Raw genomic sequence first — 24,392 nt, forward strand, 5'->3', positions numbered from 1 at the left:
GAATTTCTTCTTATTCTTAACATAATTTGATAAGAATCCTCTCCTCCACTACCTGTGAAGCAGTGAATCATGTTACACAATGCACGGATTCGAACCCGCAGCCTTTTGGATGGAGAGCGGATACGCTAACCACTCAGCCAACCAGGCCAGCAAATACTTTTACTGTGATGTGAAAATACTTTAACATATTCTTTCACAAGATTGTTTGCACAAAAAAGGTCTGAGACAAGCAAGCTCTGGAAAATAAAGGGCTGATATACTCATCATTTTCTAGAAAAATATCAAACACCCTTGTTTGAACCTGGATCAAAATAGATGCCCAACTGATCATCCAGAAGTAATTACACCTGATCTCTGGTAGAGCTTTTCAAAAGATTGGCAATATCTTCTTGCTCTTCTGATATTCAGTGCTCTAAAAAGCAATGCTGATAAACTTCAAATTCTGTTCACTTTGAAGGAAGGCTACAGGCCATTCATGAAAGAAGAACAGGAAGCTGTTTTGTTCAATATCGACCAATTATCATAACGGAAGGTGACATCCATTATGTAATGGATAACATATATTGTCATCCTCCATGGATTAACTATTCTACTTATTTAATAGAATTTTCTGTGAGAATAAAATATCAGAATCCTGGTAAAATATAATTATTATATCATTTCCCAAGCCAAGTTAAGGATCCATAAATTTTAACAAATTATTGTCTGTTTGCTCTGACCAACTGCTTATGCAAGATCTTGGAAAATATGGTTATCGCATATTTTATTTTTGCTAAATGGCAATGACCTTCTTTTCCCAATACACAGTCTTGGTTCAGTAGACATTGTTTAACATATCATTTAATCTGGCTGAAGCATCTTCAGTATGGGGCATAGCTTGAAGATTTGGTATACTGAAAGACCTATGCATCATGGGTCTTAGAGTGAACCTTCTTCACTTTATCAGAGACATTTGCTTCCATATCTTAGGGTAAAGTTAACTTGATAACACAAGCTTTTAGGAGTGGGGCTCCTAAAAGCTCCTTCAAAATGCTTGCCTCAATGCAGAGGAGAGTAATTAGATTGATACATGACCAATCTGTTACCAACTCACTCCATCCCCAAGTTTCGCACAGACATTTGGTCTCTGTAACTTGTGTATTCTATAAATATATCCACAACAAATGTTCATTTGAAATAGCATCAATAATTTCCTCACTGAGTACTAAGCTTGTTGGAACATGTATAGCTGCCACCCAACATCCTTTCACAGTACACCTTGAAACCCACAGAACAAGTTTCTTTTCCTCCTTCCCCCTGATGTATTTCCCAAGGAATACAATATGCAGGCTTTTAAATCAAATATAAACAAGTTTCTCCTTCACTACTCATATACGGTACTAATGTACCATAGGTTGATCGATTATAACCTCTTGTGTATGGGCTCAACATAAAAAAATTAATAAATAAATACAACTCCTCAACTGTAAGTAGTGTTCTCTATGTGGATGACTTCATATTTGGTCATTCTTACAATATATGAGATGAAGGTCATAGAAAAACAGTTGTAGCAAGCTGTTGACCACATTTCCACCTAGGTGGGTTGCAAATGGGTTTGATTTCCATAACAAAACTGTTTGCTTGTAGTTTTGCTGCAGTTGTAATCATCATCTTGACTCAGAACTAATGCTGGGGCAAATAATAATCCTATGTGCTGCAGATTAATGTTATTGGGACTCATATTTAACCAAAAAAACTGTAAAGCAATGAATATCTTTTACACTCTGGCTTCCATATCTTAGGGTATTGGCAGATGTTAATTGTTCCATTTACATCGAAAACTTATCAGATCTGTAGACTTGGTCTGTCTCAGGTCTATAGAGGAAAATTTGTACAATTCCTGTCAGACTAATGTACTCAGATTTGGTTTGCAAATCTGAGTATTCTTACTAAGTTTTAGCCATCAGAATCACTGATACTGCTTGGATACGCTGAGTATGCCACTAGTATTACTATGGCTTAGCTGCATTCCATTATATAGCTTTTTCCTTGTGCAGTTAATTAACTATTCCACCCCTACTCTCCTCAATCTCTCATATGCTAGCAACTTCTTCCTTCCAGTACATCTTTCACATTACATAACACAAAATCTGCCTCAAGCAGATTTTATCAGTTTCTTCAAATCTGGTATTTTTAAATTTTAAAGCAGAAAATTCATTATTAAAGGCTCCAGCAGGTTCTGCAGGCATCTTCCCATACACCATGTACGACTAATCCCAATAGAATGTAGCAATTACACTGCTGAGCTGCATGCCATAGAACATTTTTTTTTATATCACACGTGAATGATACAAAAACATATAGCACATCACTGCTATCTGTGAGGTGCAAATAAGGATTGAGAAAGAATATATGTATTTATTGACATTTTTATTGAAAAGCTGGAGGTTGTGAAGTTGTTAGGAAACACAATTATGAGGAAGGCTGTTCCAGAGGACTGTTAGATGGACTAAATGAAGAAGAGGAAAAGCAAGGTTGATGCATTTGCAGTTGTACAGAAAAGCAACCTTGGGTAGTTCCTGCCCTTGAAACATCATTCCTACAGTAAGTGTAGGAATAATGTTTGTCAGTTTATTGGAGCAGAGACCATGAAAGTTCCTATAGAAGAGAAAGAGAGCTGAAACATGCATCTGTGACATAGAGGTTAAAGTGAGCTTATGAGAGAAGGATCATCTGTGAGCCAAATTGCTCACCTCTGGACAACATTTAGAAATTTGTACAATTTTTAGGGAGGTTTTAGGTGAATCACCTCAAATTAGTTAACAATATTCTGGGGTTGAATCTGTGTGAGTAAAAAAAATGGAAGATAATATCTAGTTTTTTAGAGGCTGAGGAAGCTATTGATGTGTTGTTTCAGGAGAGATTTTGGGTAAATGCCATTCCAGTGAGAGAGCTTGTCTGGTGATGTGTGTGTTACTGAGGATAAGAGGTGACCTGAGATGCTTTTTGTGAGAGCAAAAGCAGGAGTGCATTTTGGTGGCATTGAAGGTGACCTTTCCTCATGCAGAACTACATGCTGTGTCAGTAGCTACGAATACAGTATGCTATCATCGACAAAGCTGAGGAAGAGACTGTTGGTGATTGAGTAGGTCATTTAGGTATAAAAGAAAAAGGATAGGTGATAGAACAGAGCTCTGAGGCACTCCTGCATTGGTGGTGAAGCTTGAAGAGTGGGTGCCACCTATCAGACATGCAGTGAATAACTAGAGAGAAAGCTGGCTACCCAGTTACAGAGGGTGGCAGGTAGACCAAAGGAAGGCAGCTTGCAAAGCAGTCCTTGATGCCAAACATTATTGAAAGCTCTGGAAATGAGGAGTGACAGCACATGTTTTTCTGAACTTTTCCATGGAACAGGTCCAGTGGTTGGTGATGTTGACTAAAAGAACAGCCATGGATCTGGATTGGTGGAATCCCTACTGGTGGTCACTGATTAATTGGTGAGCTTCTTCAATACTTACAAGAAATTAACTATTGATAACTTCTACATTATTTTGGAGAGGATTCAACTGATGACAGTTGCTTGTTAGTTAGACAGTAGGCTTTTATCTCCCTGTTTTTTGAATGGGTTGGATATATGCTTGCTTCTATGAGTTTAAACAGGTTCCAGAAGATTATGCAGTACAAGAGACGTCAGACCAGAAGTCTTAGTGACGAGGTTATTTACTCTTTGTCTTATGTCTTTTTTGCCAAAAGACCACAGGAGTCATACAGTGCTTAGTTGCTGGGTAAAAGGAGATGATCTGCTTTTACCCAGCATTCCAGTAGGTCAGCCTTATTATACTATATAAAGCCTTTAATCAAACTGACAGATTCTAATCTGCACGTAGTTCGTTAGAGAGAGGAAGTTCTTGCTTGTGTGATCATACTCATCTTACACACTCCTTCGTATTGAGAGATGAGGATATGCCTTTTTTTGTGTGAGTATTATTACCACATTTAGTAATATGCCTGAACGGATTTTATCAGTTTCTTCCAGTTATATAATATGTTTAAAATTTATCAATACAAGGATAGTTTAATGTGATTTTATTGATATACACTTAAATTATATAAAATTGAATTTAAATGAATAGCCATAGTATTCAACACAAAATACGAGGCTAATCTTCTTGAATGGCAGTCAGTCTCAAGTAGAGTCATGCGGGCAAATATGATAATAGGGAACTGGACAATGAGACTTATTTGTGCCTATGGTCCCACAGAAGGTTCTACTAAGGTAGAAGTGAAGGAATGTTTTGACGCTTTAGAAAAAGCAACTGACACAATGAAAAAGGAAAAGTTGGTCCTTGTTGGGGATCTAAATAGCAGAGTAGGAAATGATTGTGAGACATACAGAAATATTTTGGGAAAATTTGGAGAAAAGAGCAAAGCTAATAATAATGGCAAATATCTGTTGGATTTCTGCTCAGGACATGGACTAGTTATTACTAACACCATGTTCCAACATAAAAATGTGCACAAATTCACATGGAGAGAAGAGGCTAGGAATAAGAAAAGTCTCATTGACTATGTTATTGTTGATAGTGATGTTTTCTCCCTTGTGCAGGACACAAGAGTGTACAGAGGATTTGAAATTGGAAGTGATCACTATTTAGTCTTGAGCAAGATAAAATTGAATTTTATATTGAAAAGAATAACATGTAAGAAAGTTTTAAAGCGAATAAAAGTTGAGCAGCTCTCAGATGTGAACTGTAGACTAAAATACAGAAAGATTATTGAAAAGAAAATGAAAGAGTTTGAGAACAGAAATCAAACCTTGGAGATTCAGTGGCAAACTCTGAAGAAAACATTGATTGATTCTGCCAGAGAGGCATGTGGTGAGGTTGTCTGTAAGGATAAAAAAATCAGAACTCCCTGGTGGACACAGGAAGTTAAAGAGGCAGTGAAGGAAAAGAAGAAAGCATATCAAAAGTTCTTGGCAAATAAGTCAGCTTGTGCTCTTAAAGAGACAAATGTAAGAAAGCTAAACAGTGTGTAAAACTAGCTAAACAAAAGTCATGGGAAAACTTTGGCAAGAATATAGAAAATAAATATCAAGAAGGTGGGAAAATATTCTGGAGGTTGTTGAAGAAGCTTAGGAATGGAGGAAAGAGTGCTGTAAAAGGAGTTAGAGATGATAAAGGTGACATGAAAATGGAAGAAAAAGATATCCTTGAAGTATGGAGTAAATACTTTGAAAAACTGCTAAATGAAACAAGCAGTGTTTCATAAAGTTTTATCACTGGTCAGCACGGTGATAAAAAACACTGACCAGGCATGCAGTCAGGAATACATATCCATACTTGAAGTAGAAAAAGACATCAAAGGCTTGAAATGTGGAAAGGCAGCAGGAGTAGATGATATTCGACCAGAAATGCTGAAGTATGGTGGTATGAAAGTCTTACAGTGGCTGCACTGCATAATTCAGAAAGCCTGGACAGAGGGACGAATTCCCGATGATTGGAGTAGAGCTCTCATAGTACCCATATATAAAAAGGGAAATAAAACTAAATGTGAGAATTACAGAGGTATTTCCCTACTGAGTGTTCCTGGCAAGATCTATGCAAGTATACTTGAGAAACAGTTGAGAAGAATTGTGGAAGAAAAGCTTGGTGAAGAACAAGCTGGATTCAGGCCAAATAGAGGCTGTCAGGATCAGATCTTCACTTTACGACAAATAGTTGAGAAAGCATGGGAATATAACAAAGATCTGTATTTAAGTTTTGTCGATTTGGAAAAGGCATATGACAAGGTGCCAAGAGAGAAGCTATTCAATACGCTACAGCTATATGGTGTCAATGGGGCATTATATCAAGCAATACTTAGTTTTTGTTTGAGTTGTAAGTCAGCAGTTAGAATTGAAGGAAGTACAGGATGATGGTTTAATGTTAAATCTGGTGTGAGACAAGGATGTGCATTATCCCCTCTGTTATTCATTATCTATATGGATCACATTATGAAGGAAAGTGGTATTAAACCTGATATCAAAATTGGAGATGTTAATGTCAGCTCTTTGCTTTATGCAGATGATGTTATACTTCTAAATCCGCTACAAGTCTGCAAGATTCTCTGACTAAATTGAATAGCTGTTGTAATAGATATGGTATGAAGGTCAGCAATAAAAAGACAAAGACAATGAAAATAGGCAGAATCATTGAAAATGTCAACTGTGTTGTGAATGGAGAACCTGTGGAACAAGTAAAACATTTCAGCTACTTAGGCACGATTTTTACTGAAGATTAAATTAAATATAGAAATAGACAACAGAATCAGCAAAGCTGGTATGGTGGGAAGTCAATTGAATAAATTCATATGGAATAAGAGAGAAATTAGTCGGAACACTAAATTAGCTGTATACAAGACAGTGTTCAAACCAGTTTTAACTTATGGATCTGAGAGCTGGGTCAGAAGTAAACCACTTGACCAAAGACTAGAGACCGCAGATATGAGAGTCCTGAGAAAGATTAATTGCGTGAACAGATGGTATCAATGGCAATATCATATTAAAAATGAGGATATTAGGAAAGAACTTGACATTGTCAGCATCCAGGAATGCGTTAGCAGAGCTAATCTCAGGTGGTATGGTCACTTAAATAGAATGGGAGAGGAAAGATTAGCAAAAAAGTGTTCTCTGCCAGGTTGGCAGGAAAATGACCCAGAGGAAGACCAAGATATAGGTGGATTGATACGGTACAGAGTGCCTTAGAGGATAGAAATATAAGATCTGATAATGTTGGAGTCTTGACAAGTAACAGACTGATTTGGAGGAAAATTGTAGATAGGAAGTTAGTAATGATGTAATTTTTTCATGTGGTACTGTCATATCCTGTACACCCCATGAGGGTACATGGCAGGAATTTGATGATGATGATGAATTTAAATGTTTATATTATTTTATTTATACATCTGTTACATTTTAAGTCTTAAATATTGACAAGAAATTACATGATAACCACAGAAATTAACTTTAATGAAATTAAAGTAAACTAAAGTTTATAGTCAGTTTATTGAATGTGTGTAGTAAGTTTATTGTTTATAGTCATCCCACAGGTACCTTTGAAGATTAATCTTAAATATTGGCTGTTTGCCTTATATCCATAGTTAGTACTATGCTGCAAAAAAATCACCAAACCTGACATCTATCATTCTGGCACTTTCTATAGGATATTAACTGCAAACTCACTTTGCCCACTCTTTCTCTGTAATCATAGCTCTGGTCTCTAGAACAGCAGTCACCAAATAACGCATCATCCCCCAAAGAGTTTGGACTCATGAAATATGTTGTGAAAAAGTTACAGGATTACCGTTGTTTTCAAAAGAATTGATAAGGGGATATTAGGTTGATTACTGACTTTTATTATTATTAAGAGAGATCTCCAGTGAATCAGGAACTTATTGAGGGAGGCCATTTTGTTCCCACCACTCTTTCTCTGTAATCATAGCTCTGGTCTCTAGAACAGCAGTCACCAAATAACACATCATCCCCCAAAGAGTTTGGACTCATGAAATATGTTGTGAAAAAGTTACAGGATTACCGTTGTTTTCAAAAGAATTGATAAGGGGATATTAGGTTGATTACTGACTTTTATTATTATTAAGAGAGATCTCCAGTGAATCAGGAACTTATTGAGGGAGGCCATTTTGTTCCCACCACCCGTCATATCTGTTCTTGAATTCATTCGTGCTACTTGCACACACACAATATCCAAAGGCAATCCATTCCAATCATGCACTACTCTATGAGAGAAAAACGTAGCCCAAACCCCCTTCTTGGCAGCATTCATTCTCAACTTCCATGGCTGCCCTCGCATCCTTTCCCCACCCTCCATAAAATACAAAATTCCTTCTACTGAAATTCTCTATAACCATTTCAGAAGTTCATAAGTCTCAGTCATATCACCTCTCCAATTTACTAGTGAATGCTGCCTACAAATTGTGCCTACTCAGTGTGTCTTCGTAATCAGTGTTCCACAATTCTGATATCATTTTTAATATACTCTCTTTTGCACTCTTTCCACTATATTAGAATGACATTGGAAACCAGGAGACTAGACTGTTCACAATAGTCCAAGTGAGGTTTTATCAAGGCCTTGTAAAGAGGCAAAATGACATCCTCATCTTTACATATTAAAGTTCGTTTCAGCATAACAATTATCTTTTGAGAAACTTCAAATTTTTATCTACTGACACTTGAAGATTCCTAGCCTCATCAGTTTCTTCAAGCAAAATCCCACCATATAATATGGCATTATATATCCAATCACACCACAGTACACCACAGCATGACCATACATTTATTAACATTGAATTGACCGCCATTTACTCATGCCCATAATTTCAGATTATTCAAATCATTCTGCAAGTATTGCACATCAGCAGCACTCCTGATTACCACCTATCTATCTTTGCATCATTAGCAAGTAGCTGTATGTCATATATCAAATCCTTCCCCATTTTATTAATGTACAGAATGAATAACAATGGACTAAAGATTGATCCTTGAGGCACACCACTGGTTACCTTGAAAAAGTCGTAAATGGTGGGTGTGAACCCACCATTTATGACTTTTTGATATCTGTCTGTCAGCCATCCTCTTATCCATGCCAAGAGTTTATAATCCAATCCCATAATCTCCAATTTATGGAATAGTCTTCCATGCTGTATTCTGTCAAAAGCCTTAGCAGAATCCATAGCATTATTATAGAATGTGAGTAAGTTGCTAAAGCATGACCTTCCTTTAGTAAGCCTGTGATGTTCGTTGGAAAGTAGAGGTTCTCTGTCAACCCATTTCTGAATGCAAGCCCTAACCAACTTTTCCAAAATCTTCACCACCACTCTTGAGATACTGACTGGTGGATAGTTGGATACATCTGTCTTTGCAATGCGCTTGTGCAATGGGATTACCATACATTCTTTCCGTTCCTGCAGAATCTTCCCTGTTTTGAGACTCAAATTATGTACCCTGGCTAAAGGAATAGCCAATTCAACTGAACACTTCTAGCACCTGTGCTGATATCGCATCAGCCCCTGTTATTTTCCCTGTTATCTCTCCATTAGGTATATACTGTCTCTGACCATCCTGCAGAACTGTTTTTTCCTGTGTACCCTTGAAAGAAGTCGATAATTGACTGCCTAACTAATTAAAGAATGTAGAAAGTTTATTTTTCACTTGGTCAGACTATAATAAATTTAGTTTAATCCTTTATCCAAGTGTGTGCAAACAAAGTTTGTGCCTGAAAGTATCTTCAGGACTGGGGTAAAGTGGTACAACACCTGGCAACTCCTTGCAAAGGTTTAGCAAGCTACCAACACTTCTATCTCAGTATCTCCCATAATGCAAAACACATCTCCTTGCGGATATGTATAATGTTATGCATTAAGGGAAGGGCCACTACCCAGACTAGTTTCGACCTTTATTGAGGTCTATTCAGTGGGAGCCAGGCCCAAGTGGAAATACCAGACAGAGAAGCATTAGCAAGATCATCTCCTCCTATAGGAGCTGCCAAACGGTGTGCCACCTTTTTTTTATTAAATTACTCTGGATTTAGAGAAAGATGTTGAAAATTTATTTCTCACTTGGTCAGACTATAATAAATTTAGTTTAATCCTTTATCCAAGTGTGTGCAAACAAAGTTTGTGCCTGAAAGTATCTTCTTTACTGGGGTAAAGTGGTACAACACTTTACCCCAGTCTTGCTCCACCTTTGCAAGGAGTTGCCGGGTGTTGTACCACTTTACCCCAGTCCTGAAGATACTTTCAGGCGCAAAATTTGTTTGCGCACACACTTGGATAAAGGATTAAACTAAATTTATTATAGTCTGACCAAGTGAAAAATAAACTTTCAACATCTTTCTCTAAATCCAGAGTAATTTAATAAAAAGGTGGCACACCGTTTGGTAGCTCCTATAGGAGGAGATGACCTTGCTAATGCTTCTCTACCTAGTATCTCCACTTGGGCCTGGCTCCCACTGAAGAGACCTCAATAAAGGTCAAAACTAGTCTGGGTAGTGGCCCTTCCCTTAATGCATAACATTATACATATCTGCAAGGAGATGTGTTTTGCATTATGGGAGATACTGAGATAGGAGTGTTGGAAGCTTGCTCCACCTTTGCAAGGAGTTGCCTGGTGTTGTACCACTTTACCCCAGTCCTGAGGATACTTTTAGGCGGAAACTTTGTTTGCACACAATTGGATAAAGGATTAAACTAACTTTATTATAATTAAACAATGTTATGCATGTCCATGAACATTATCATTCACACCACATATGGGGATGACAAACTGAAGTACCTGCTATAGTCTCAAACAGCAACTTCGAGCCTCCAATAAGCAAGCCATTTGGGTTTCATAATACTGAAAATGATCTGCTTCTTATCTATCCAATTGGCATTTTATCCAATTCAGAAAGGTGTGATTTTGAGTGAGCATTATTGATCTGAACTCTTGAACTTCATTTATGGAAACAGTACACTCACAATAAAGTGAGTTGACCTGAGTGGGAGTGACTTTATGTTGCACATTACTAGCCCATTTTATGTATCCATTGATATAGTGCAATAATTGTCTGCAACATCAAATGTTGATTCTCTACACCAAGAATCAGCAACCTTTTCAGACTCGTGAGCCACATTCAACATTTATTTTTAATAATCGGGCCACAAGCATTTAATTAACAGAATACAGTGAGTGAAAAAATACTTTAGTTATCAATTTAAAAAAAAATACAGAAATAAAGTACCAGATATGAAACAAACATGAAAATGAAACTCAATTTAAAATTATCACATAAAAACAAAGTAATATAGTTTATGCATTACGATATGAGTGTCTCCCTGCTTAATGTGACTGTTGTGACTGTTTTCCCTTAGCCAAATTATCTATATCCATTTTACAAGCTGAGGTGCAAATTCAAATCAAAGCATGCAAAGTTCATCAGTCAGGTCGAGAAGAAAATTTATTTTTTCTAAAACTCTTGACAGAAAATGCTTATTCACAAATGTATGTGCTTCCAAATGCGACTGTCATCTTCTCTGCGAAACTGATTAATCCTTCAAATTTTTTTGGTAAGCATCGATAAAATTTTTGGATATTTTCTAACGAAAATGTGTTCTTTAATGTTTTATTGTGCTGTAATTCCAAAACTTTCATCTGTAATTGGTTTTGTACGTCATCACTGTCTACATTAAAAATGCTCAAAAATAATCGTATTTCGATGTTATTTTTATGAAAATCAACAAATCTTGTTGAAACTTCCGTTTGTGAATCTTCAAAAATACCAACAAAAGTTTCCTTTTGTTTGTATTTCCAAGTTGCACAGGTGATATCATGAAGTAGAGGTATAAAATTATTTTTAATTTATTATTCATTTTATAAAATGTATTATTTAAATAATTCAACATACGGGCCACAATGCATGTAAGTATGGTAAACGTTTTATGGGCTGCCAAAAATGCACGTTTGAACCGCATGCAGGCTGCCGGTTGCCGACTCCTGCTCTACACATCTTTCTGTTGGGTCAGTAGCATGGCCTCTTTCCTAACAAGCAGTGAGTTATCCCATAATGTCATGGATATATGTGTTGTCTTTGATAGATGATTTTTATTGCCTAGTGTCTGACTACTGTCCTTGTTACTGGGCCCAAAATTAATTTGAAAAAATAAAAAGTACCTTGATTGAACTTCAGGCTCCTGTGTTATCCAGCTTTTCATGGGTGGATTTATTAAATGAAGTGTGCTGTCACTTTATAAATCCCCGTAGCAAGGCTTATACGTTGGTCATACATAACTGGTAATTTGTTTACGGAATTAATAACTCATATAAAGTATATTAATTAAAGTAACTTTAATGAATAACTTCTATATTTCGGCAACATCATGTTGTCATCTTCAGGAACATAAAGATGTGGTATGTGCACACAGGCACTAACAAAAGCAAATGAGGAAGAAAGCAAGAAACTAATATTGTTCCTAAAGTCCTAATGGTGCCCTCTGGCAGGCTAATTTGGTTGTCTTGGCAATTGGGCTGAAGTTCTTATAATGTAAGTCTCCCAAATTTGGGGTAGTTTCATGCACCCAGATTTGTTGAGGTTAGAATTCATTTCTTCCAATGAATTCTATGGTAGGTATCTAAGGCATGGTCTGCCAGCCCAGAGCAACTGTACTGCTGAAACCGGATGTAGTCTTTGTGTTCTGAAATCCTGATATTTGCTGTTCTGCCTGGTTGGCCAAAGTAGGACAATTTGCAGCTGCAATGGACCTGGTATACACAAGGTAGGTCTAGGGGAAGTTGTTGGTCTTTGGTAGAGCGGATAAGGGATGCCAACTTTTTATATGGTGTAACAAGACGTAAGGTCATATTTTTTGAGGATATTGGTTATTTTCTCAGAGGTGCCCTGGATGTAGGGGATGGTGATAGATTTGGTGCAATCATTAATGTGGAGGGGGGGGGGTTACTGGTTTTGGTATTTTTTGGATTTTTGGGGGGTTATAGCCATTGGCTAAGAAAGTGTTGAGGATGTAGTTTAGTTCAGTAGTTAGGGCCTAGTCATCTGAGCAGATTAATTTTGCCCTGTTATATAGTTTTTATAACCCTATATTGTTGTGAGGGGGGTGGTGGTGGGATTGCTGGTGAATGTATCTACCTGTATGGGTGGGTTTTCTGTAAACAGAGAAAACCAAAGATCCAGCAAACTGGCGAGTGATTAAAGTGTCTGGGAAGGAGAGGGTGTTGTTTTCCTTTTTTCTAAGGTGAACTGGACTCTGGGGTGTTGGTTGTTTAAGTGTGTTAGAAAGCAGTGGAGTGTATCTGAGCCATGTGGCCAAATAGCGAACACATCATCTACGTATTGAAGCCAAATAGTGGGTTTTTGTGGGGCAGAGTTTAAAGTTTTCTCTTCAAGGGTCTCCATAAAGAAATTGGCCAAGGGTTGGGAAAGTGGTGAACCCATGGATGTCCCCTCTATCTGTTTGTAGAATTTTCCTTGCCAAACGAAATAGCCTGAGTTCATTGTGAACTAAAATAGGGCTGAGATATCGGGAGGAAACTTGGCATGGATGAGCTCTAGGGTTTCTTTGAGTGGGACATTAGTGAATAGGGAGGAGAAGACGTCAAAACTGACCATTATGTCAGTGTGTTGGAGTGAGAGGTTTTCTTTACTGGCTTTAAAGTGGGCTGAGTTTTTTATGTGTGATGGTGTGTTGCTAGTATAGTGTGCGAGCGTTTTGGCTAAATGTTTGGCTAATTTATATGTGGAGGAATCAATGCCATCCACTATGGGATATAATGGCACATTTTGTTTATGTATTTTTGGGAGTCCATATAATTGGGGGGGAGGGGTCTAGAGTTATAAAGTTTTAGTTTGTTAGTGACTTCCACAGGCCAAGAAGTGACTTTCTTAAGGCGTCTGTGGAGAGTTCTAATCTGAGAGCTGGTAGAATTATGTTCAACAGGGAGGTAAGTGGTACGGTCTAGTACTAAAGCATTAAGCTTACTTTTGTAGTCCTTTTGATTGAGAACCACAGTGGCGTTTCCCTTATCTGCTTTGGTGATTACTATTTTTTTTTTGTTATTCCTCATTTCTTGTAGGGCAGCATATTCGTCTTTGGATAAGTTGGTTTTTGGAGGTTTGGCTTTAGTGAGAACACCGACTACATCCAGTCTGACGCTGTTGGCGATATGGTTAGGAAGGTTGCAAATCCCACATCCTATTTGGATTATGATTTGCTCGGCAGGTATTCTTCAATCACAATTTCGCCCTAGCTCCTAAAAGAATACCTGCCGAGGAAATCATGATCTAAATAGAACGTGGGATTCGCAACCTTCCTAACCATATCGCCAACAACGTCAGACTGGATGTAGTCGGTGTTCTCACTAAAGCCAAACCTAGAGGCTGGGAGGATCAGATTTGCACTTTATGACAGTTTAATGAAGATGGTAAATTAAATATGGAAATAGACAACAGAATCAACAAAGCTGGTATGGTAGGAAGTCAACTGAATAAATTTATATGGAATAAGAGAGAAATTAGTCAAAATACTAAATTAGCTGTATACAAGACAGTGTTCTGAGCCTCTGTAGTTCAGTCAGTATAGATGAAGCCTTTTGGTCGGAAAGACCTTGGTTCGATTACCGTCTATGACGTGAGGAACCTTAATTTGGTCTCTTTCAACTAAAGGTGAGTTAGCTGGTCTCATACCAGCTAAGGTTGAGGGTTTTTCGTCCCTCAGAACAGGCAAACCGGCCCCTTGAACAAACTAGCCCCTTAGACGATAGAAATATAAGATCTGATAATGATAATATTGGAGTCTTGACAAGTAATAGACTGATTTGGAGGAAAATTGTAAATAGGAAGTTAGAATCATGTAAATTTTTCATGTAGTTCTATCATATCCTGTACATCCCTTGAGGGTACATGTCAGGATTACAGTCATGAATACTTATGACAATATGTGGAAGAGATAGGGTCATCACAACATGTTGTTACACCCATAGTTAACCATGATTCACATCGTGGTAGTCAACCTCCTAGATAGGAGATGACACATGAATGGGAAGACAGTGTTCAAACCAATTTTAACTTATGGATATGATAGCTGGGTTAGAAGTAAAACACTTGACCAAAGACTAGAGACTGCAGATATGAGAGTTCTGAGAAAGATTAGAGGCGTGAACAGATGCCGTGAATGGCAATATCATATTAAAAACGAGGATGTTAGGAAAGAACTTGACATTGTCGACATCCAGGAATGCATTAGCTGAGCTAATCTCAGGTGGTATGGTCACTTAAACAGAATGGGCGAGGAAAGATTAGCAAAACAAGTGTTCTCTGCCAGGTTGACAGGAAAACGACCCAGAGGAAGACCAAGATATAGGTGGATTGATACGGTACAATGTGCCTTAGACGATAGAAATATAAGATCTGATAATGATAATATTGGAGTCTTGACAAGTAATAGACTGATTTGGAGGAAAATTGTAAATAGGAAGTTAGAATGATGTAAATTTTTCATGTAGTTCTATCATATCCTGTACATCCCTTGAGGGTACATGTCAGGAATTTGATGATGATGATGAATATTACTGTTTCTTATAATTTTATATAATTATTAAGTTGATAATTATTACAATTTAATTTAATATACTATTTTATCAATTTTTAGTACGACTGATTCAGAAGCGGATATGACAGTTGATTTCTCAGAGAATGACTTCATATATGACACATGCATAAAGTCGTCTGGTTTTGAAAGTGGTGTCTTCCCTTCTCTTTCTGACAAGAAGCGTTCTTTGCCTGCAAATGATCATAAGGGTAAAGTGTAGTTATATAGCCTTTTATTCTATGAATTATTGTTAATGTTATTAGTATTATTCAGAGACTAGGATTCATTGCAGAAGGCCACTACACAAATCGACATCATTCACACCACACTTCTTTCCTTCATAAGTGTATTTTTGTCTTTGGTTGGTTTGCCTCTTTGGCAGGAGAAAAAACTCTGCTATCTCCATATTGAGACTTGCTAACTCAGCTGCAGTTAGTTGGCCCCATCTGAAGGCATAAGTTGTTGAAAATCCTTTAAAAAGACTGTTCACATCCTAGAGATAAGTAAATAAAATAACTTATTTTATTAAATAACTAAAGTTGAAATCCAAATTTATTTAGTTTCATGTTTGTTCATTTTATTTAGTTTTATGTATTTCATGTATCTTGTTCTAATTTTTTTCTAAAATAAATTTTACTATAGTTACTTAATATATACAAAATGCTGCCAATTGCTATTTTTCTAATTGTATAGACATACATACTGGCAAACACCTGCTCTTTGTTTGTTGTAATGCAAGTTTCACTATTACCTGAAGTTTTACTTTTCCTGAAAGCAGTCATGCCATATCCTGTGCTAATTTATTTTGAAAATAAATTTTCCATAGTCACTTAACACACCTAAAATATAAGCTGCTACCAATTGCTATTTTTATAATTGCATGACTTTCTGTATTATGTTTTTGAACATTTTTTTATACAAAAATCAGCTAATTAACAGTATTCCCATCATTCTTTATTTATTATTTTTGATTGTTTGTGACTTTCATAACACATTACAGAGGACAAGTTGTTTTTCCAGTGCATAGGGCAATGCTTGTTTCAGGTTCACTCTTCATACAGTTTCTTGTTAAAGATTCTGATAGACTGGGATACTTTCATAAATTACAACTTTTGAGTCTGGTATTTCTCTAAGAAGTCTATCAGAAACCTACTCACAGTCTTTATCTTCATGCTAAATCTCTACAAGACCCTATGAAAAATAGTTTGACATGAATACAACATAACAGGTATCTATTGAATCATTTTAAAAATTAAATTTAAGCTGCATAATTTTGAATTTTGATGGAAGCCAGTTATTTGTTACCCTATCCTTTAGATGAAAAATATTGTTATTTTTCCTGGCATCATATTAATTATGGCATCCACTTATATTTAATGGATCTACAAAAGTTTTTCACTTTCTGGGGTTTTAAAATTAATTGCAGCTTATTTCCAGCTTTTACTGCCATTTTAATGTGCAAGGTGTGTACTTTTTTATTGTTGTTTGACATTTCAGATAAACTAATTTTTTTCAAGATGGAGACCATCTTCTTTACTTTTTTCAAGTGCTCTCTCCATTTTGTACTTGCCCCAGTAGGCCTTACGTTGACTGTGCAATCTAGATTGAACCTATAAGTCTAATGGATGCACTAAATCACTTTAATTGAAACCTTTCTTCTGTTGGACAATTAAAAAAAAAAAAAAGCTACTTCAGAGCTTGAAATGTGAAAATGGTGACTTTGAAGCCCAAAAACAAAAATCTAATAGACAAAGTTTCACTTTTGGCAAACTGTATTCTTATTGTAGGAATAGGTTTCTGTGGTTTAGCAGTTCATAAGAAAGATTCCGGTAATTGGACACATGTTTATTAAGATAAATAACAATAAAAAACAAACCCATCAAGTTTTATAAGTCGTTTGACTTACATCTTCAGGGGTCAATGGTAACTAAAATTTTAAACACTAGAAATGAGAAATTACTCAAAATAGTTCATTCTATGCAGTTGGCAGCCTAACTGTTCATTAAATTAAATATCTGAATACAGATTCAGTGCAGTGCTAAGTTTGAACAATGCTGGATGCTGGCACGTTCTGTAGTTTATATTTTATCAATGCTCACCAAAGTTGGTGTAGAATTAGGCCCTGGTTTTTGTTGCATTGCGTTGGAATTCTAAGCATGTTTGCAGCTTATTTAAATTTCCTTATGTAACAATTGTTTTCAATGTAAGACATGTTTGTGTTTTGCCACAGTACATTATGGCCGGTGGAAGTTGTATGGTATGCTAGGCCTGATTTGTGTTCTCTTCTTTTTTGCACGTCTTTTTGGTATTCGTTCATATGAATTTCCTCTGTTCTTCCCATCTGGCCTATGTAGCAAAGGAACAAAGGAGCAAACCAAAGGAACAAAGCCACCACAGGAACAATGAATTTTATAAATAACTGGTTTTTTTAAAGGATAATGTGGAGGTTTTGGGGGATGTAGAAATCTTGAAATTTTTTCCAGTGGTAGAAAAGCAACTTTGATGTTATGTTTGTTTAGTAATTTGGCCATTTTGTCTGTAACATTCTTGATGTATGGAAGCGTGATTGCGTTCTTGAAATCTTGCTTTTGTGAGATGCTTGTATGAGGTGTGTTGAGGATTTTTTTGATTGCCTTAGGTTCATAACGGTTATTTTATTATTTTTTTTTGAGGATCTGTGTTAAATATTGTAATTCTTCATTGCTCTGTTTTTCTGTGCTGGAAATATTATAAGCCCGGTCCCTCAAGGTTTTAATTAAACCTATTTTTTGTGAGGGGTGGTGGTGTGAGGCCGCATTCAGAAATCTTCCTGTGTCGGTGGATTTTCTATAGATGGAGAAGGATAATTTATTATCTTTTTCATTGACTTCTATTAGGATATCAAGAAAGGGAAGTTTTTTATGTTCTTCTTGTTCCAAAGTAAATTTTATGTTGTTGTGTGTATTATTCAGGTAATCTTTGAAAGCAGTTAGTTTCTCTGTTGTTCCTGGCCATATGATGAAAATATCATCTACATAGCTTAGCCAAATTTTCGTATTTTTATGATAATTGTTTAAAGCATTATTTTCAAAATGTTCCATATATAGGTTAGCTAAACCCAGGAAGAGGGATAGCCTATAGCCAGTCCTTCTTTTTGTTCCCAAAATTTGTCTTGATACATTAAAAAAGTATTTTTTATGCAATGTTTATAAAGTTCTAAGATGTCGGGAAAAGGTCTTCAAGGAGATTCACTGTTTCATTTCTGGGAACATTTGTAAACAAGTTGATTACATCCAAACTTGCTAAGATGTCTGAAAGGCCTATGTATATATCCTTTACCTTCTCAGTAAAATGTGCACTATTCTTAATGAAAGATATTGTTTTTTCTATGTGTGGTAAAATCATGTTGGTGAGGTGTTTTTCCAAATTCGAGGTTGGAGAGTCTCTTCCATCCACTGGCGGTCTTAAAGGAATACCTATCTTGTGTATTTTTGGTACACCATATATTCTTGGAACTAATGGGTGTTTCAATTGTAGAGTTCTTTTTAGTTCTTCAGTCCAATTGGGTATCTTTTTAACTAGATCATTCGTTTTATTGTGAGCTTGCCAGGTGGGATCTTTGTCTAAAGGTGTATAGGTATTAGAATCTTCAAGAAAAATGTTCATTTTTCTGTTATAATCCTCAGAGTTCAAAACTACTGTTGCATTTCCCTTTATCCGCCTTAATTATAATTCTTCATTTTGATATTTTTGTCTGATTTTAGTTCTTTGAGGGCTGTGTATTCCGTGTAAGGTAGGTTCCTGGATGGTAATTTGCTTTGTAATAGCAATTCTGTGCTCTGTATACAGATGAGATCTGATGTATCACCAGGCAGATTTCATATTCCTTTCTCTATTTGAGCTAATGTCAATTTTTGGTAAGTAGTGTGGCATTAAAGTGAAGTTGAAATCTTTCAGAAGTAGATTTTTTTCGGTACCACTCTTTAAGAAAGATTAATTAATACTTTGGAGTAATCTAGATGTTTTCTTTGTTTTTCTTTTTCGTGAAGTAGTACATTAAATTTTTAAATTAAATTACACTTCGTTTTATCAGAAATCGCTGCAGCTTTGTTGTATGTGATATTGTCAATGTTGTTCCACAGGTCAGACGGAAGCGATGTGACTAACACATCAATTAGTTTTGCAAAGGCCAGCAAAATTCATTTCTTCTATCACTTTATTATAAAACATGAATAAATTACAAATTCCTTCTAACCTAGGATACGAAGTCTGATACTGCATCTCTCAAACAATTCCTGACCACTTCCCATACACTACAAGGTAGACACTCTACCTCCCCAATTGGAGGCAAAGTAATGCTATCAAAATATGACTTCAGCATTGCTTCAACCTTAGTATTGCCTCTGGGTCTGGCTTCCACTGATGAGACCTCAATAAAGGTTGAAACCGGTCTGGGTAATGGCCCTTCCCATAATGCATTGGAAGGTGACCAGGTTGTTATTGCCCCATTACAGGATGACAAGGAGATCAGTGTTCAGGACACTTATTGTAGATGAGTGTGAAGCTTGAGATGTTTGAGCAGTGCAAGGTTTGCTGTATGAGTAAGAGAAATACTCTGGATTAAAGAATTTTGTTCCAGAGTATTTTAAAAATAAGGTGTGACACCTTTTGGATACTCATATGAAAATATGACTTCGGCATTACTTCAACTTTAATATCACTTCTGGGTCTGGCTCCCACTGATGAGACCTCAATAAAGGTCGAAACCAGTCTGAGGAGTGATCCTTCCCATAATTATTATTATTATTATTATTGTTCCAGGAAACTTCAAGGAGTCGACAGACTCATTGAGGGAGGCCCTAACATCATGTCTGGAACAACTATTCAACATTCACACAGTATCTATCATATCTTGCCTTGAACTCATTCATGGTCGTAGCACCCACAACAGACTCTGGAAGCTTATTCCACTCATTCACCACTCTCCAAGTAAAAAACCTAGCTCTAACACCCTTATCAACCATGCTCTTGCCCAGCTTCCATGCATGGCCCCTAGTCCTCCCACCACCAGTCATATTTTCAAAAATATCTTCTGGATCAATCTTATAAAAACCCTTCAGTAATTTGAAAGTCTCAATCATATCACCTCTCCTTCGCCTATCATCCAATTTCTGCAACCCACAAATCTTCAATCTATTCTCATAAGGTTCATTCCACAGACCTGCTATCATCTTGGTCACTCGTCTCTGGACCCTCTCCACTTCCTCCCCATCACGAAGAAACCCTGGTGCCCATAACTGGGCACAGAAGTCCAGATGGGGTCTTATCAAGGCTTGATACAGAGGAACAAAAACTTGTTTGTCTCTGCATGTTAAAGTATTTTTCAGAAGCCAAGTGATTTGGTGAGCTGTTTTAGTTACTTTTGCAATGTGCCCCCTAAACTTCGACTCCTTATCCACCAACACTCCCAAATCCCTGGCCTCATCAATCTCCTGGAGTACGGTTCCACCAATGCGATATACTGCTGCTATTCTTTTCACCCCAAAGTGCATAACCTTACACTTTGCCACATTAAACTGACATCCATTTTTTCTAGCCCAGTCCTCCAAACTATCCAAATCATCCTGTAAAATTTTGACATCCTGTGCACTCACAATTGCTCTACCCAACTTTGCATCATCAGCAAACAAGTGAACACTCCTCTCAAATCCTTTCCAATATCATTGATGAACAAATTGAAAAGCAGTAGTCCAAGAACAGAGCCCTGCAGCACTCCACTAGTCACAAGACGTCTTTTTGACTCCACTCCTGAATAAACCACTCTCTGGTATCTCTCCTTCAACCACCCTCCTATCCATCTCACCAAACCTATATCCATCCCCATCTGCTCCAGTTTACTGATTAGGGTTCCATATGGTATCCTATCAAAGGCCTTGGCAAGGTCCAGTAGTATCACTGTAAACCCACTACCCCTATTCAGTTCAGCTGTCACTGTGTTATAAAACGTGAGCAAGTTACTGAGGCATGATCTACCCTTCACAAAACCATGTTGTCCCCCATACAATATCCCATTTTCATCTATCCAATCCTGTATTCTTCTCTTGACTAATTTCTCAAAGACTTTGACAATGATTCCTGATATGCTAATCGGTCGGTAATTTACAACAGCAGTCTTGGAACCTCCTTTATGCAGTGGAACTATTTTACCCTCTTTCCACCCCCTCGGGACTAACCCAGACCCGAGACTCAAATTAAACAAAATGGTCATGGATATTGACAATTCTTTTGCCGCTTCACATACTACATGAGCTGGTATACCATCCAATCCCACAGATGTATTGACATTGAGGTTTTGCAATAGACTACTCACCTCCACTTCATTCACCAGAATTCCCGTATAATGTATTGGTTCATTCATTTCTGCAATGTCCCCACCTGGATGATATATTCTTGCAAAGTGCTCACTCAGTAACTCAACTATATCAACTGATTCAGTTACCTCCCTACCATCGACATACTTTAAAATCATTCTGCCATATACATTTTTTCTTTTACTTGCAACATATCTAAAAAACTGTTTAGGGTTCTCTTTAGCCTGCATGGCCAATGTTCTTTCGTAATCCTTTTTTGCTTTTCTTACCACACTCGTCACCCTTCTGGCCTGCGCTTTATACAGTTCATGTGCCTGCCGGTCACCTCTCTCCTTAAATTCCCTCCATAGTTGTTTCTTTTTTTGCAGCTCAAGCTTTGGTGTTATTCATCCATTTAACCCCTACTTGATTTATTATTCGGACTCTAGGTATACAGTCAGCCATTGCTTCATGCAAGCACTTCTTAACTACCTCCCATGCACTATCAACTTCTAGTCCTTGCAGTTGTACATGCCATGGCACTGAGCCAATCAAACTCCTAAGCTTGTCATACTTTCCAGCCCGATAATTCCACATATACCCTGTCTTAATTGAAAATTCTACACCTCTAGCCACCTCCCAAGTCAAGACCCTATGATCACTCTCACCGATTGGTGGCAATCTGGTCATATTTGTTACAGCCAAATCCTCAGATGTAATTACTAGGTCAAGCACTCTCTGACCCCTAGTATTTTCCATTACATGCTGTTGCAGATATAGTTCGCCCACCGATTTCAGGTCCCTCGACACTTCTGCGCATGTCAGAAAAAGGATAATCCATTCCGATAATAGGGTAATCAGTCTGTCTTCTGGGATGTAATAAACAAACTGAGTTTGTTTATTATTACATGTGTTTATTATATTAATTGAAAATTCTACACCTCTAGCCACCTCCCAAGTCAAGACCCTATGATCACTCTCACCGATTGGTGGCAATGTGGTCATATTTGTTACAGCCAAATCCTCAGATGTAATTACTAGGTCAAGCACTCTCTGACTCCTAGTATTTTCCATTACATGCTGTTGCCGATATAGTTCGCCCACCGATTTCAGGTCCCTCGACACTTCTGCGCATCTCAGAAAAAGGATAATCCATTCCGATAATAGGGTAATCAGTCTGTCTTCTGGGATGTAATTATTACATGTCGGAAAATTTAGATTTTCTTTTACGAACATTGCTGTTTTTAAAGTGTAACTATTTTGCTTGTATAACAGTTCGGAAAATGTACGTAGAGTGTTAATACATGCAAATACTGCGTTCTACATAAAACAATGTTACTTCGCTCCATGATAAGCTTCCTTTTATTCTATGACTTTTTAAAACAAAATCCGATTTCATGAAGTATTTTCCTTAAAGTTTCTCTTTTCCAAGGAAAATTAATTTTTTCTTTAAGCACAGGAATCCATTTCGGAACAGTTGGTACACTTTTCTCGACTACGTAAAATTCGTGAATAGTTCTTCTTATAACGTCTACATCAAAATCATTCAAAGCTACGGTTTCGATGGTTTTCTTTCTCTGGCGCTTTTTTTTAGGAGATTTAAATTTTGACTTATCTTCACCTTTGGATTCCCTACGAATTCTTTTAACAGTCGACCCCGATACGCCCGCACTTGCACGCTTTATGATTTGAGAAAGGGGAACAAGAAGACGGCCTTCTGACGATTCTTTTTCGCAGAATGTCAGCACATTATTGAGTATTCTTTTGCACCAAGCTAGACCCACCATTTCTAGATCCCTTCTTGGCACCAAGCCAAGAAGGGATCTAGAAATGGTGGGCAAACTATAGTTATCCCTTAATAACTGCATAAAATCGAATTCCTTCCTCCCGTGTGTCTTCTCCTCACTCCAATCACTGCGACCATAGTTGAAATCTCCCATAATAATCACCCTCCTTCCACTCATTTCTTCTATTTGCGTGTGCATACTGTCACCACCATCTTTTCCATCACCTGGTCTATCGCAGCACCCAATTGTATATTTAGTTCTGCGAGCCACAATCTCACACCAAATGTCCTCAAATGTGCTCTTTTCTCTATCCTGCAATTCAACTTCTATTCTCCTTGGTTGTAGCTCATCAGCTATCATCAACAATACTCCTCCCCCCATTTTATTCTCTCTGTCATTCCTGAACACACTATACTCATCACATTCAATCCCACTAGCTATATCATCTACAGTCAGCCATGTTTCACTAATACCAATAACCTGTGGTCTGGAAGTGCCAACCATGGCCAAAAACTCTTCCTTCTTGTTCCTAATACTCCTAGTATTAGTGTACATGAATTTAAGACCCCCATTAGCCCCAACCCTACCTTGATGCCTTATATTAACTATCCCACTCTGGATTGTTGTCCTTATTTGCTCTAGCATATTATATTCATTCTTACATTCAACTGCCTCCCTAAGGACTGTATGTCTACTCCCCCCCCCTTAACAAATCTAGTTTCCCTGAATTTGCACATCCACTACATTCAGCAACACTTTCTCAAGTCTTCTTACACTGTAACCATTCAAATGCAAGCCATCCATCTTATATAGATCCTTTCGCCCATCAAACTCACTCCACACGTCCACAAATTCCACGCCACTCGTCATACATAACCCACGCATAAAGTCATTCACAATTATGGCCCTCCTTTTAAACATTTCACTGTCATACCGTGGCAAAACACTAATCATTCTAACTCTCTCACTCTTTTCTTTTGCTACCTCAAACAATTCATTCAGGTCTTCTATCATTTCCATTTTATCTCCTTTCAAATCATTCGTACCTGCCACAACAAACATTTCCTTTCCTTTTCCTTTTGCTCTCTAATAGACTCAGTTACATCCTTTATGGTCGCACCAGGTTGGTACGATTTTGTCAAATCCGCTACTAACACAC

General features: G+C 37.2%; 1 protein-coding gene across 1 annotated transcript in view; it reads left to right on the top strand.

Annotated features, from left to right (window-relative positions):
- Positions 1–24,392, top strand: part of Vps13D (vacuolar protein sorting 13D) — a 1,260,195-nt gene that overhangs the window by 529,709 nt on the left and 706,094 nt on the right. Inside the window, exon 38 of the mRNA XM_090393926.1 lies at positions 15,178–15,326. Coding sequence (XP_090250052.1) covers positions 15,178–15,326 — 149 coding nt within the window. The remainder of the gene's footprint in view (positions 1–15,177; positions 15,327–24,392) is intronic.

Source organism: Typopeltis vanoorti, chromosome 6 (assembly GCF_054136105.1).
Source record: "Typopeltis vanoorti isolate ZY-2024b chromosome 6, IOZ_Tvanoo_1.0, whole genome shotgun sequence".
NCBI classification, from domain to species: domain Eukaryota; kingdom Metazoa; phylum Arthropoda; class Arachnida; order Uropygi; family Thelyphonidae; genus Typopeltis; species Typopeltis vanoorti.